Source organism: Cebus imitator, unplaced genomic scaffold (assembly GCF_001604975.1).
Source record: "Cebus imitator isolate Cc_AM_T3 unplaced genomic scaffold, Cebus_imitator-1.0 Scaffold188, whole genome shotgun sequence".
Classification (NCBI taxonomy): Eukaryota; Metazoa; Chordata; class Mammalia; order Primates; family Cebidae; genus Cebus; species Cebus imitator.
Window position 1 is genome coordinate 3,737,247 of NW_016107503.1, and position 14,325 is coordinate 3,751,571.

Below are 14,325 nucleotides of genomic sequence, written 5' to 3' on the forward strand. Positions count from 1 at the left end.
TCACTCATAATGGTCACTAAGTAAATATGTGATAAATTACATACGTGACTGTTAAGAAAATGAATTATTCATCTTTTCACCAATGTTTCTAAAAGCTTACTTTTCCACTTGTATTATTTCAGAATGTTGACAAGCAAACTCTGAGATGTAACCCAAGACCTGGGAAGGTAAGCATAATTTTCTCAAACTAAGATAAAGATTAGGTAACTTTTAGACTTGAGGAATTTAATATAAATACTTTTTTTTTTTTTTTTGGAGATGGAGTCTTGCTCTGTCGCCCAAGCTTCAGTGCAGTGGTGCAGTCCCAGCTCACTGCAGCCTCTGCCTCCCAGGTTCAAAGTAATTCTCCTGCCTCAGCCCCCCAAGTAGCCGGGACTACAGGCGCGCCCCGCCACACCTGGCTAATTTTTTTTATATTTTTAGTAGGACGGGGTTTCATGGTGTTAGCCAGAATGGTCTCTGTCTCCTGACCTTGTGATCTGCCCACCTTGGCCTCCCAAAGTGCTGGGATTATAGGCATGAGCCACCACGCCTGGCCTAATATACTTGTAAGTGACTTAGAAAATGATTTTATTTGAGGATTTAACATCTAAAGTAACCCTTGCTTTTATATATTTAAGATACTTGTTTCTGTGTTCTAGGACATTTTAGAATTTAAAATACTTTCTAAAAATTAATTATTGTAGCTGCTTACTGCTATTTACTGTGTTGCAGATGGTTATCTATGATCTCCATGAAAGTAAATATAAACAAGAAGTCTACTGTAATATTCCCGATGCTACATCATGGTCTTTTCCAAATGGAGTTCTAATAAAAGTTGTAAGGGGCTGGTAAGAAGTCTTAAAATTTTATAGCACGTTTTCTGAAATTAAATGTGTCTTCTTCCTGTTCATGCTTTTCTTTTGTATTTTTTATTAAAGTCATATTCTCCTTCCTCTACTTTTTGACTGAATGTTTTAAAACATTATTATTATTCTGTTATAACGTAATTGTTCTCTTTATTTACTGTGGCATAAAATACAGCCTTTTTTTTAGTGCTTAAGCCAGCAGTAAGTTACAAGACCTAATCTATACAATCAATGCCATTCTGTAACTGCATTATTAGCAGGATAGATTTGGCAAGTTTGGTTGAACGCTTCAGTTGAATGAAGCATAGCTTTGAAAATGAGTTGAGAATTTGTGGGATGCTGAGGAATGTGAAGGCCACATAGTTAAAGTTGTTTGTATAGCTGCCTTGGTCAAGAAGTGAAGGAATCTTTGTATGGTCTGTGAATGAGGGGTAACCTCATTTATTTATTAAGGACCATGTCCCATGGACATGCTGGAGCTAGAATTTATCTATCTAGCGTTTATGCTACCCAGGTCAGTATTCATGTACTAAATCATATGGTGTAATCTCGTCTTAATATAACAAAATGGGACATGTGTCCTGTGTTATTCAGCAACAAGAGAATTAGAAGTGTAATTTGGAATTGTTGCCCTATTGTTTTTAATACAGCTGTATAGCTTTATATAGACCACATCTATAAAGAACATGCTTACATAAATAGAGACATAGAAATATATTGTGGTACTATGTTCAGAAAATATTTTTATTTCCAAGGTATATGCACTCTTATTGTTTCTTTACTATTCACCCATACTTAAATTAGCATATATTGTTTCAAAAAATAGGGTTATATGCTAATAATGGAAGATATCCCAGCTTTAAAAATTTAAGTAGGTAAAATGGTCTGTGACTTACCCCAAGTATCATTTATTTTATGCCTTATTTCTTAGAAAATTAAATATAACTTATCATGGCATTGCTCTTTGTTTAGCTGGATTTTATATGAGAAACCACATTTCCGAGGTCAGAAGTGTGTGCTAGAAGAAGGGGAAAAAGTGTTAAATCGTGACTGGATTCTTCAGAACAGAAGGCATCCGCAAAGAAACTTTGTATTGGGTTCTATCAAACGAGTCTTAAAGGTAACAACTGTAGATTTTTCTCCTATTTTTTATTTGATTTTATTTGTCATATAATAAAGCTATGCTGTGGCCTGGCAATGTTTACAAATGATTGCTAATTTTTGTGCCGTTATTAATCTTCATTATCATATTGATAATCTTTTGAATTTATGCACGTAGAGTGAATGGTAATTAAAAATATTAACCAGAGGTAATCTAGTTTATAAAATGTTACGTGGGCCAGGTGTGGTTGCTCATGCCTGTAATCCCAGCACCTAAGGTCCGGAGCCCAGGACCATTCTGGCCAACATTGTGAAACCCTGTCTCTAGTAAAAATACAAAAATTAGCTGGGTGTGGTGGTGCATGTCTGTAATCCCAGCTACTCAGGAGGCTGAGGCACAAGAATTGCTTGGACCCAGAAGGTGGAGGTTGCAGTGAGCTGAGATCGTGCCACTGCACTCCAGCCTCCAGCCTAGGCAACAGAATGAGACTTGGTCTCAAAAAAAAANATATATATATATATATATATATATAAAATGTTGCATAATGCACGATATGTATATTTTAATAGGAGTATACTATTGCTATTAAACTATGCTAATAGGAATAGTATATTCCTACTATTATAATACCTTACTATAATAGTATAACGCTACTCCTGCTGTAATACTCTTGCTACAGTAGCATGTAATAGTATAGTATTGGCCAGGCACTATGGCTCACACCTGTAATCCCAGCACTTTGGGAGGTTGAGGTGGGTGGAACACTTGAGGTCAGGAGTTTGAGACCAGCCCGGCCAACATGGTGAAACCCTGTTTCTACTAAAAATACAAAAATTAGCTGGGTATGTAATCCCAGCTACCCCAGAGGCTGAGGCAGAAGAATCGCTTGAACCAGGGATGCAGAGGTTGCAGTAAGCCAAGATTATGCCACTGGACTCCAGCCTGGGTGACAGAGCAAGACTGTTTCAATAATAATAATAATAGCATGGTATTCTAGAATACTCCTAATTAGTATACACTGTTCCTAAGTAGGGGTATGCTATTCGGGAATCTTAGAGCCATTATTTCCAGATATATCTTTTTCGAGTATAGATTGCTACTGCTTAGTATAGGCATGTGTGTGCATGCATGTGTGTGTGTTAGAGGAAATAAGACAAGGGAGGATTAGAATAGGAAGGGAAGGTATTGTTTCTTATTTTTCTGTTTAGAAAATATTAATACTAAGATGAGAAAGGTCTTCCAATATAATAAAATGTTTTGTAAGAAGTTCTGTGGTAGTATAGAGGAGAGGTTAATTAGTGAGAAGAACATCTCAGATAAGGACAGAATTCTCTTCACGTGTATTTTTAAGATTTCCTTCAACAGTAACACAATAGGTGATACAGTACAGTTACTCATGTGACAGTCATGGTTATATGTAGTTTTCAAGTTATGGAGATTTAATTTATATATATGAAAGAATAAACAGAGATGAACACCATCATGATGATTTGGATTATTATTAAACTCTTGATAGTGGCTTATAGCATTCAAAGAAATTAAATATAGCCTATAGAAAAACTCAAGTTTTCATAAAAGGTGTCTGCTTGTATTTTATGTTCATCAATACTGTCTGCAAAACTGTAAACAAACCTATATTTAACAAATATTTGTGTCTGCTTTTGAGCCAATATTGTGGTGTGCACAGGGAATAGAAATACAAGTGAGATATGGTTCCTTACTTCAGGTTGCTTGAAGACTGGGGGAGAGCAGCTGAGTCACATGATTATATGATGTGAGAAATGTTCTCCAGGGCCCTCTGAGCCCACAGAAGAAGGAATTCACCTTTTGGGAAGAGATGTTACCTGGAGGAGGTGACACCTGATTAGAATCTTGTAAGGACAGACAGGGGTTAAGCAGTCTGGGAGATATGAGGGAGCTCCTGGCACAGCCAGTTTTGTCAGATGCAGAGGTGAGCTTTGGTGGCCTAGGGTACTGCAAGGAGATGAAGATGGCTGAAATGGAGAGAGCACTGTCCGTTTTATTAAAAGATTTAACTGCAGTCAGTTCAGTTCTGCAGATAACAATTTGAGTGCTCACTTGATTAACTCACTAGAAAATTGAAAAAAACAAATGACTAGTTAGTTCGTAATTGGACTCTTCTAAGATTTATATAACTTGTGGTTTTGTACCTTCTTTATGGAATCAGGCATCATGCCAAGGCCTAGTGGGAAAAAAAAACGAGTAATATATGGCAAACAGCCCCCTTTCTCAACCCCTGCTAAAATCAAACAATAAAATCAAACAGATTCAATCTGGTGAGCATAGATATTTGAATGGATATTTGCACGTCCACCATTTGCTTAGAATATATTATAAGAAAGAGCAAGTCAGGCTTGTACTTTTCCCTCTTCCAGTGTTTGTTCTCAGAATCATTATTTTTAGTTGTAGTGTTAGTGCCCATGCGTCAACAGGTCAACAGGTTAACAGCCGTTAGTGAGGAAGGGAAATAAAACTATTGAGCATTGAATGGAAGAGGCATAAGCATTGTTTTAAATATTTTACAAAGTAATAATTAGCCATCAAACTGCTTCCTTTTTCCAGTGTTGTCAAAATGCTGCCTGTCGCTGCTTCGTAAAAGATGGCTGTTTCCGTGCTGGATTCACTTCTGCCTATCCTATGCCAACTATACCTTGTTGAAATCATCTTTAGATTAGTCGCTTTCATCGGTGTGGACAGGACTTTAATGTCCTTTAAAGATAATTCTTTGGCGATATCTTCACTTTGCTGCAAACAGATATAGCAGATTCCTTTAGTTATCAGTAATTGTAGATTCCAGTTAAGGGTTGTCTTTGTCCCCAGGGAAAATAATTTGGGAGTGAAGGCAGTAGTGTGGGTAATCTTGATTCAAATGCTTTCTTTTATAAAATTAGAATAAATGAATACTGCAAATTACTATGTTTACTGTGTATTTAAAAAATTTTTTTAAGGATGTGACATTTTTCTTATGGCAAGATCTGTTGTTAGATCCAGGACTGAGGTATCTTATGTAAGGTAGAAACAAATAGATTTTCTTACTGTGTTTGTGAAGTGTAATTTTGTTAACTATAACTATAAAACTGTATTTATTCTTACTAATTGCCATAATAGTATAAGTTTGTAAATTTCATTAATATATTTGGAAAGTGTAGCAGGACTACCAAAGTAAGCAAGGAAGCCATATAAACTTAAATTGTTTATTGTTGCCACATTACTATAAAGTGCCCTTCAGTTGCTGGTATTTGACTTTCTTTGTCCATCAAGAATTATACTTATGTTTTGCAAAGCATGCTATTTCTGTGAATAGCCACTGTCAACATAGAACTTAATAGTGAAATCTTTTTCAGTCAGCTAGAGCAAAAATTAGGTTTCTAGTAAAGATAACTGAGAACATATGCCCTCTCATTTTTGTTTATTTTCATGTTTAGTGATCACTAAACTGTTGCTATTATGCTGTTTCCATCTGTGTGGTTGTAGACTTGAATGCTTCTTAGCTTTTCCCTTTTTAGAGTACACCACCCAAACATTGTTTGTACAACACAATGCAGAGGAAACTTGTTTGTGTGAGACAGTTAGTTATGTATTTTGTTACTGTAACTCAGATCCCTGGGGGAACATTAATATGGCAGTATTTGAAATAATGTTACTAGAACTCTTATTAATAGCATACAAAAGAGCCTTAAGGATTGACAGGTGACTGTTCTAGACATTTCTGCTTATTTTTGAAATGAAACTTTAGCACAAAGCATACTTTTATACCTTAAAGGATATTTTAGATTATGCTTCTTTAGTATTTTGCATTTTAGAACCAATTTCCTATAAACAAGATGTATGAACTCATTTGTTTTTGTATATTAATAAGAATGATTAAGAATTCAGTTTGGGGAAAGGTTGAAAAATCAGAATATTACACTTTTAGAATTGCAAAACTTAAATAGAATTGTTCAGTCTTTTATAAATGCCACCTCCATTATTACATTTACCTATTTTATTAAAGCATATGCATTCGAATCTCACGCATCATAGGGGATAATTACTAAAACCTGAGTTGTAGCGAGTTGTATCCTTAAACAGTCATGAGTATTGAGGTAGTGTGTTCAGATAGAAGTGTATCTGTAATTTCAGAGAAGGGAAAAAATAATTGTAATTTTGATTCCCTAAGAAAGGATGAGGTCTTTTTTTGAGTTAAAACTTGACTATTAGGAGAGATTTTTGAAAGTAAGAATACAAAGAATTCTTTCTTTAGTTGAGCTGGGGAAACATCTGCAAAGTTTACAGAGGCTGGAGTGGAAGTGGGGATAGCATGGAGACCAACATGACTGCAGTGCTGTAGGAAGTCAGTGTGGATCACTAGTTTGGTGCCCTGTTATAGAAGGACAAACAGAAACATGAATTCGATGTGCTTGGGTCTGAAGCCAATGAGTTTCATGAGAAAAGTGATATTCTAACAAGCTAAGCTGTCTAAAGAGTAGTCGCTAGTGTTTGACTGGTGGTTGTAAGTAGGCCTGTAATCAAAGTTTGGGTCTAACCAAGAGCTGCGACAGTGGACATATGTAAGGAGAGATCTGCACAAGGGAAATTTTAAAGGAAGATCTCACAGGACAATGGGTGCGTCGTTTTTTAAGACTGTGATGGAGTAAAGGGTCAATTTCATAATGCTTTTCTTCTTCAAACCTACTAACAATAGGAAATGGCGTCCTACAGGGAGGAAAACAGATTTCCTTTACCCTCACCTCTAATTACTATTTCTTTTGTCAATGTAAATTAGATAAACACTGAAGAGGGTAGTGCCTCTCCACTGATTTTTTTTTATATCCCCCATGAGATCACCTTTTATTTAACTCTCTCCCTCCCTTATGTCTTTGTTATACTTCTAAGAAGGAAGGCTTACAGATATTTGGCACTCAAATAGTTTGGTAACTCTGAACTCAGATAGTTTGGTAACTCTAAGCATTGCTCAATAGAACAAATATGTAAAAACCAAAGCAGAAAAATTGGGACAATAATTTTTCCATAAAATTTATAATTTTCATGTTATCAACATAACTAGAAGAACTTATTTTTTTTAAAAAAAGTGTGAGAAAAACAATATTTCCTTTGTTTTCTTTATGAAGAAATTCAACTCAATAATGAGAATAATGTAACTATATGTCCAGGGCATTCAGAAGACTAGACTGTGTGTCCGTTTATGATTTCAAAGCCAAATTATTTTTTTTCAGGACTGCAGCATTCCAGAGATAGAGATTTGCCCACAGTCGGACCCAGCCTGTTGTCCTATCTACGTACAGAGAGCAGTCCCCAATTTGGAAGAACTGAATATGTCCAGATCTGTGACCTTCACTGTGAAGTCAGGAGTGTGTGTATCAGTTCCTTTTTATTATAGTGACTGGTGGCTACCAAAGTTAACTTTTTGTTTCATATTTCAGTAGATGACGTATATATTTCTAAAGTTTCTGGTTAATGTTGCTTATACTCTCAGCTACCCAAGAAAGACTATTGCAGGGGTTAAAAGATTATTTCTTTGAATCTAATTAGAGCTTTGATATGTGACTCACAGTAGCAGGTATAGAATTCTGAGATATACTTCTTGATATACGGATCCGTTGTCTTTTCATCCAACAAATCCTGTGATTGAGAAATAAAAGCATGTCCCTGGCCTGACGTTCTGGAGCCTGAACTATTTCTAGAGTATCTGCATTCTAATAGTCACTGAATGCCTCTGTGGTATCAAGCACATATGGCTTTTTTTTTGTTTATGACTCCTCTATTCCTGCAAGGCAGATGGTGTTACTCTCACAGATGAGTGATTTGTCCCAGGCTAGTAGCTGGTAAGCATGGACTTGATACTAGGCCTCTCTAGTTCCAGAGGTATCTGTAGGACCATGGGCCTAAGTTCAGCCTTAGTTCGTTCCCAGATTGACTCGACTCCAAAGCCTGTGGACGTCTGGCTCAACATGGAGCCCTCCGTTCTCTCACTCTTTTTGTTTACTCTGATGTTGGTTGATATACAATTTTGGGGTCACTGTAGGACAGCTTTTTTGTCTCCCCTACATGTGAATTAGAACTCTTGGGTGGTTCATGCCTGTAATTCCAGAACTTTGGGAGGCCGAGACAGGTGGATCACCTGAGGTTGGGAGTTCGAGACCAGCCTGACCAACATGGAGAAACCCCATCTCTACTAAAAAAAATACAACAATAACAAGTTGGGCATGGTGGTGCATGCCTGTAATCCCAGCTACTTGGGAGAGTGAGGCAAGAAAATCTCTTGAACTGAGGAGGTGGAGGTTGTAGTGAGCCAATATCACACCATTTGCACCCCAGCCTAGGCAACAAAAGTGAAACTCCATCTCAACAATAATAAAAAAAGAACCCTTGGGTAGGCTGGTAATTGGTCCTATCCATGAGAAATGTCTGCAGTTATCAAGCTTGGCTAGAATATCGGTCTTTAGGGAATCTTATTGCAAATAATCTTCCTTAGGCAGCCAGTAGAACTGATATTGATTCTAAAAAATTGGGTCACAATGTAAAATATCTTGTGGAATCTCTACCTGTGATTGTTCCAGTTTAAAAAAAATGAAATATAGTGCAATTGGTTTAGGTTTTCTAATTATTTTCCACTTGAATTAAAGGTGCCACATGTTTTAGGTATTGGAAAATTATAAGAAAAGCAATGCCTAATGATTGGAAAACATATTAGACTTATAGGATAGATAATATGTGAATATAAATACTTAATAACATGGTAACTGTTATCATTATATAATGTCTGGCCCTCACCCTGAGTGTGTTTTACTAGTGTAATTCTGTGATGGAGAGGTTTTTTTTTTGTTTTTTTTGGTAGCCCTTTTAACTTACAGAACCAAACTAAAGCAGTACTATTATACTTTAACTATCTATTTTTTATATAGTTGGCTTGCCTACCCAGATATTAATTTTAAGGGGCAAGCTACAGTTCTGGAGGAAGACCATGGGCTCTTTGAGATTTCTACAGCAGAAATGAAATCATTACATCCGCTTCAGATGGTAAGCAAATTTAAAAAAAAGTATTCCTTTTCCCAAGTACCCATGAATCAAAAATAACCATGATGTTTGCTCATGCATCTCAGTTTCAAGAAGTAAATATGTGTACTACTGAATTGGCAAACTATTATTATACTGTGGTGCCTTCAGTATTTACAGTATTTCTTTTTTGTTGCAAACATTTATTTGAGTGACAAACTGTTCGGTTAAACATTGGCTATGTGATAAACCATTTTTGATTAGTCCATGCCTTTTATAAACATAGCCACTAGGACAAACTAAAACATTTTAAGAAATATCACAATGTAGAGTAGGACTAGAAACAAACAAACAAAAAACTATAGAATTAGGGTTTTTGTAAGGAAATAGTTACTTTTTATGCCTTACAACCTTGAGATCACAAAGACAGTGCATATGATAAAAAGAGTTGGTAGAACTTAGAAGGGTTAGTGTGGTTAGCTCAGTGTTCTAATTTAGGAAGCCCAAATAACTGTAGGGAAAACCTTTGGATTAGCTGGCTAAGAAATCTACTCCGCTGAATGAGATTTCTGAGTTTACTAGCAACACCAGTCTTCTTTGTGGAACACTCTGAAGTGGGATTAAATCTTAATTGGTCAAGTGTACTCAAGGACTAAAGCAAACAGCAGTAGTTGTAATCTGGAAAGTGTCTCCTTAAGATTTCTTGCCCCATCTACATTGACAAGGAGCAGTATAACTTGGTTTTGCCTACTATAGAGTTCTGTATTTAAAATTTACCACAACTTAAATTTCACGGGTGTGTAATCTTCCTTGATTACGTTTTTATATAGCCTACATGTATCACTTTCAGATATTACATTCAAATATCTTAAATATTTACCTGTCTAATATTAAACTATCTTGTCATTAGGGTGGACTGAAAGTGGAAATGCCCATGAACTTAAAGGTAAGTCTTGAACTGATTTTTGTAGCATGCTAAAGAGTCTCAGTGTTAATATTTAAGTATTTTGAATTATTGGAATAAAAAGTACCTCCACATGTGATAATACTTAGCTAATGGATTTTGGGGTGGTGGGAAGTGAATGCACAAAATGTTTGCTGAGGACCCACCCTATGGCTGTGAATGGAGAGTGGGATCAGTCTGCAAAGTTGGAGGTCTGTACCAACAAATCAGTCAGACTCACTGGATGTCTGCTACAGGGTGGAAAGGTGATAGGTTTGACTTTTGTTTAAGGGGAGGGGACTTGAGATAGCAGCTAGTTATTCAAGTGGACATATCTAGCAGGCATTTGGGAGTGATGCTCAGGAAGGTGATCAGTGCTGATCAAAAGGAGGTGTAGGTAGCTCTCATCAGATAGATGGCAGTTTGTAAGTATAAGTATTCAAAGGGAAGAGTACAGGCGAGGCAGTGAAAATGCTGGCAGTGGCGCCAGGATCAAGCACATCTGGGGAAGGAAAGTAGGAAGCAGAATTACAAAATATGTGTAGAGGGAGAGAAAAGGAAAACCGGTGCCGTGATAAAAGATGCAAACAGGCGTCGTAGTGAGGTTACAGAACCTCCAGAGGCAAGTATGGAAGCGGGGATTCGTCTTCCTCTTCTCTAACGTAAGACACAACGCCTTCAACTCTCCCATCTCTGGGCTTTCTAATTTATGGAGCTGACTTCCGTTCTCTCAGCCACATGGATGGAGTCTTTTAAAACTTCTGTATCTGAGCGTATCTAATATACTTTGTATGGTGGAATTATATATATTGGAATTTTTAAAAAGCCTTAAGCCTGAGCTGCACTCCCAGAGATACTATATTAGTTTGGGCTGTGGTCAACAATTTCCAAAGAGTCCTAGGTGGTTTTATTTGCAGTCAAGGTTGCAAGCCATAAAAGATACAGAATTAGCTGTGATGCTGTCTGAATGCCTTCTGTGTCAGTTTCCTAGTCTGGTGAATCAGAACTTCAGTGCTGACAGGCCAGATCTTCCTTGGACATGTGCAGTTTGACTGGTTCTAGGTGTATATGAATGGATGGTTAATCAGAATTTACAAGTTGTTTGATACTAATTTGTGGCTTACTCACCAAAGAATTTTTATTTCTTACTGAGTTCGAATGTGGTCAGCATATGTAACATGTATTAAACCCAGATAAAACTTTGTCATTTCAAATACAGTACCCTGTTGCAAACCTACCATACGGACAAGTGCAGGGTCTGTACTATATACTGTTTCCCTGATATCATCAGTTTTTCATCGTAAGGAAGCTATAATCTTTTTGGTTTAGTGTTTTTAAGCATGGGGTCTTATTTGCCAAGATATTGAGTTGGCATTTGTGCACAAATTATTCTATTACCCACAAATAGGACCAAGTGAGAGAATGTGGATAGATAAATGCTGTTATCGCTTCCACATACTTAATGCAGCTGGTATTTGAGGAGTTAAAAAAAAGCAGCGAAATAGTAAGAGAAATAATATTCCAATCCAAATTTGAAGTATTAATTAAATGCCAGAAATTAGTTTCTGACAATACGTATTGCATCCCCTCGGTTTAAATGAAATACCCAATCTCTAGAAATAATATATCTCAATAATTTCTTATTTTTTAGGAAGGTTTATATTTTAATTCCAGAATTTGCATTTCTGTTTCTTCTAAATGAATAGTAGACTATAGAAGCAGTTAATGTTGTAAGAAACAGTATGTATTCTGAAAAGTCAATAGATAATTTATTGTTATGCCCTGGAATCTCAAGAGAGTTCTTTAGAGGAACTTCAGTATGTAGAAGGAAGGTCTGTATTAAATTCCAAACACAGGGATATACTTACAAAGATAATTCAAGAATCAGTTATAAGGCAGTTTACCTGTGAGATGGTCCTAGTATTTGGGTGACCAAAATAATGTAATCACACTCAAGTATATTATTATAATATGAGAGAAACTTATTAAATAAGATATTTTACCTTTATGATGATGAAGTCCCACATATTCCTTGTGAATATTCAACATTCAGCTATACTGTAAATATATATGAGGGGAAGTTCATGGAAAAAAATGGAATTAAAATATAAAAATAAATATAGACCTTATTTTTCATCATAAGCTTCATCATCAAGACACTTTCATAAGCAATAATACCAGCTGTTTAGTCCATCCCTAAAGCACTGAGGGTCTTGAGAATTAACTATGTCAACGCAGTCTTTTTTACGTTATTAACTAAAGGAAAATGGGTTCCCTTTAGAGTTTTTGTTAAGATTAGGGGATAAAAGCCCACAGGAGGTAGTTCAGGAGTGTAGGGGGGATGCCTAATGATTTTGAATGGGAACTGTTGCAAAATTGCCCTTGTTTGAGGAGAGAAATGAACAGGAGCATCGCTGTAGTAGAGAATGACTCTCTGGTGAAGCGTCCCTGGGTTTTTTTCTGCTAAAGCTTTGGCTTTTTTAAAACACTTTCATAATAAACAGATGTTGTTCTTTGGCCATCCAGAAAACCAACAAGCAAAATGCCTTGAGCATCCCAAAAGACTGTTGCCACAACTTCTGCCGTTGGTCTGCTTTCGCTTTGACTGGATCACTTCCACCTTTTGGCAGCCATTGCTTTCATTGTGCTATGTTTTCAGGGGCCTACTGGTAAAGCCATGTTTCATCTCTTGCTGTAATTCTTTGAAGAAGTGCTTCAGGATCTTTATCGCACTTGTTTAAATTTTCATTTGAAAGCCCTGCTTTTGTTTGCAGCTGATTGGAGCATAATAGTCTTGGCACCTATAGAGTGGAAAGTTTGCCCAACTTTAATTTTTCAGTTGAAATTGTGCAGGCTGAACCAGTTGAGATACCTGTGGTGTTGGCTATTGTTGCTGCTGTTAATCATCAGTCCTTTTCAATTAGGGTGCAAACAAGATTAATTTTTTCCTCTCAAATTGACATGGATGGTCTGCTGATTCATGCTTCATCTTCGACATCATCTCGTCCCTTCTTAAATTAGTTATCTATGTGTAAACTTCTGATTTCCTTGGGGTATTGTCTCCATAAACTTTTTATAAATCATCAATGATTTCATCATTCTTCTACCCAAGCTTCACCAGAAATTTGTTTATTCTTGCTTCAATTTTAGCAGAATTTTTATTGCTCTTATAGGTGCTTTTTTCAAACCAATGTTTTATTCTTCTTAGTAACTTAAACTAGGTCCTGTTCAGATGTGTTATAACAAGTTAGTAGGAGTTGATTTTGGTGCATGAAAGTTTGCAATCCATGCATAGTTTTTTATAATACACCTTTTCCATAAACTTTTTGAAATATCCTTGTATCAGTTAAAGAAATAGATAGTAGTCACTGTACATTTTGTTGTCTTTGCTGTCAACTTAAGTGGATATATATATGTACTAAAATATAAACATGTTAAATAATTTTTCAGGTTATTATTTATGAAAAACCTCACTTCCATGGACAGGCTAAAGAGTTTAGTGAACATATAGATTCTGTTCCTAATTTTTTGAAAAATGATGGAGATTTTCACAGAATTGGATCAATTCGTGTCATTGGTGGAGTGTGAGTATCATATTTTTAATATTTTCACTAGTAGTCTATTTTTGAAGGTCAGCACAAAAGTGTGCTAAGCAAAGACAATCTTTTTAATCTAAAAACATGCATTCCTTCTGTAATATGGAAATGAAAAAAAATTAGTTACTTATGGTTTTCTGTGGACTCTTGTTTGTATTAAAGATTTTTAGATATATTAAATGTAGAAAATAGTTTCTAAAACTTCAGCACTTTGTATTTCGGAACACAGTATGGACAATAAGAATTGCAAAATAAAATTAGGTTTTCAGAGGTTATGAACACGAATGAGAGCCCCAGTTTTTATCCACTATCCTGCTGATCATAGTTGACTTATGTACCAAGAACCTTGGCAGTGAGCCTTCCCTTGTTAAAAAAGGATCTGGGTTGTGTGTTTCCAAAGTTGAGTGTTTTTGACATTGGTTGCCCCCGGGCCCTGAACTGCTTTTGAGGAAGCTCTCTAGGAACCCCTGGATACCAACCCAAGTGTAAGCACCTTTGCTGCCATCCCAGTCTTAGCAGTTACTGGGCCAGAAACTCCCCAAATCTATGATGGGCCTAGGATGTACCTTCATATTCGTATCCTGGCAGGTGAAACCATGAAGAAGAGACTGTCCTCATTATTTACCATTGTCAACCCAATGCTATAATCCCTCTAGAAACTTTCTGTTGATCCATGTTGATACAGTGGTTATTTTGGAACGTTAGTTTAAGCATCAGTATCTCTTGATATTTGCAGTAACGTCATATAATTTTGTTAATAGCTACTCTAGTAAAAGATGCTACTAACATATTTTATTCACAGAAGTTAAGTGACTTGTC

At 36.2% G+C, this 14,325-nt stretch overlaps 1 protein-coding gene across 3 annotated transcripts in view; it reads left to right on the forward strand.

Annotated features, from left to right (window-relative positions):
• CRYBG3 (crystallin beta-gamma domain containing 3) overlaps positions 1-14,325 on the forward strand; it is a 133,276-nt gene that overhangs the window by 62,775 nt on the left and 56,176 nt on the right. For 2 of the 3 annotated variants that reach the window (XM_017546195.2, XM_037744878.1), the window contains 7 exons: positions 123-167; positions 715-830; positions 1,821-1,968; positions 7,188-7,324; positions 8,877-8,991; positions 9,878-9,913; positions 13,361-13,494. In XM_017546195.2, the coding sequence (XP_017401684.1) occupies positions 123-167; positions 715-830; positions 1,821-1,968; positions 7,188-7,324; positions 8,877-8,991; positions 9,878-9,913; positions 13,361-13,494 (731 nt within the window). Of the gene's footprint in view, positions 1-122; positions 168-714; positions 831-1,820; positions 1,969-7,187; positions 7,325-8,876; positions 8,992-9,877; positions 9,914-13,360; positions 13,495-14,325 lie in introns of those variants that run through there. The other variant, XM_037744879.1, reaches the window with a different exon arrangement.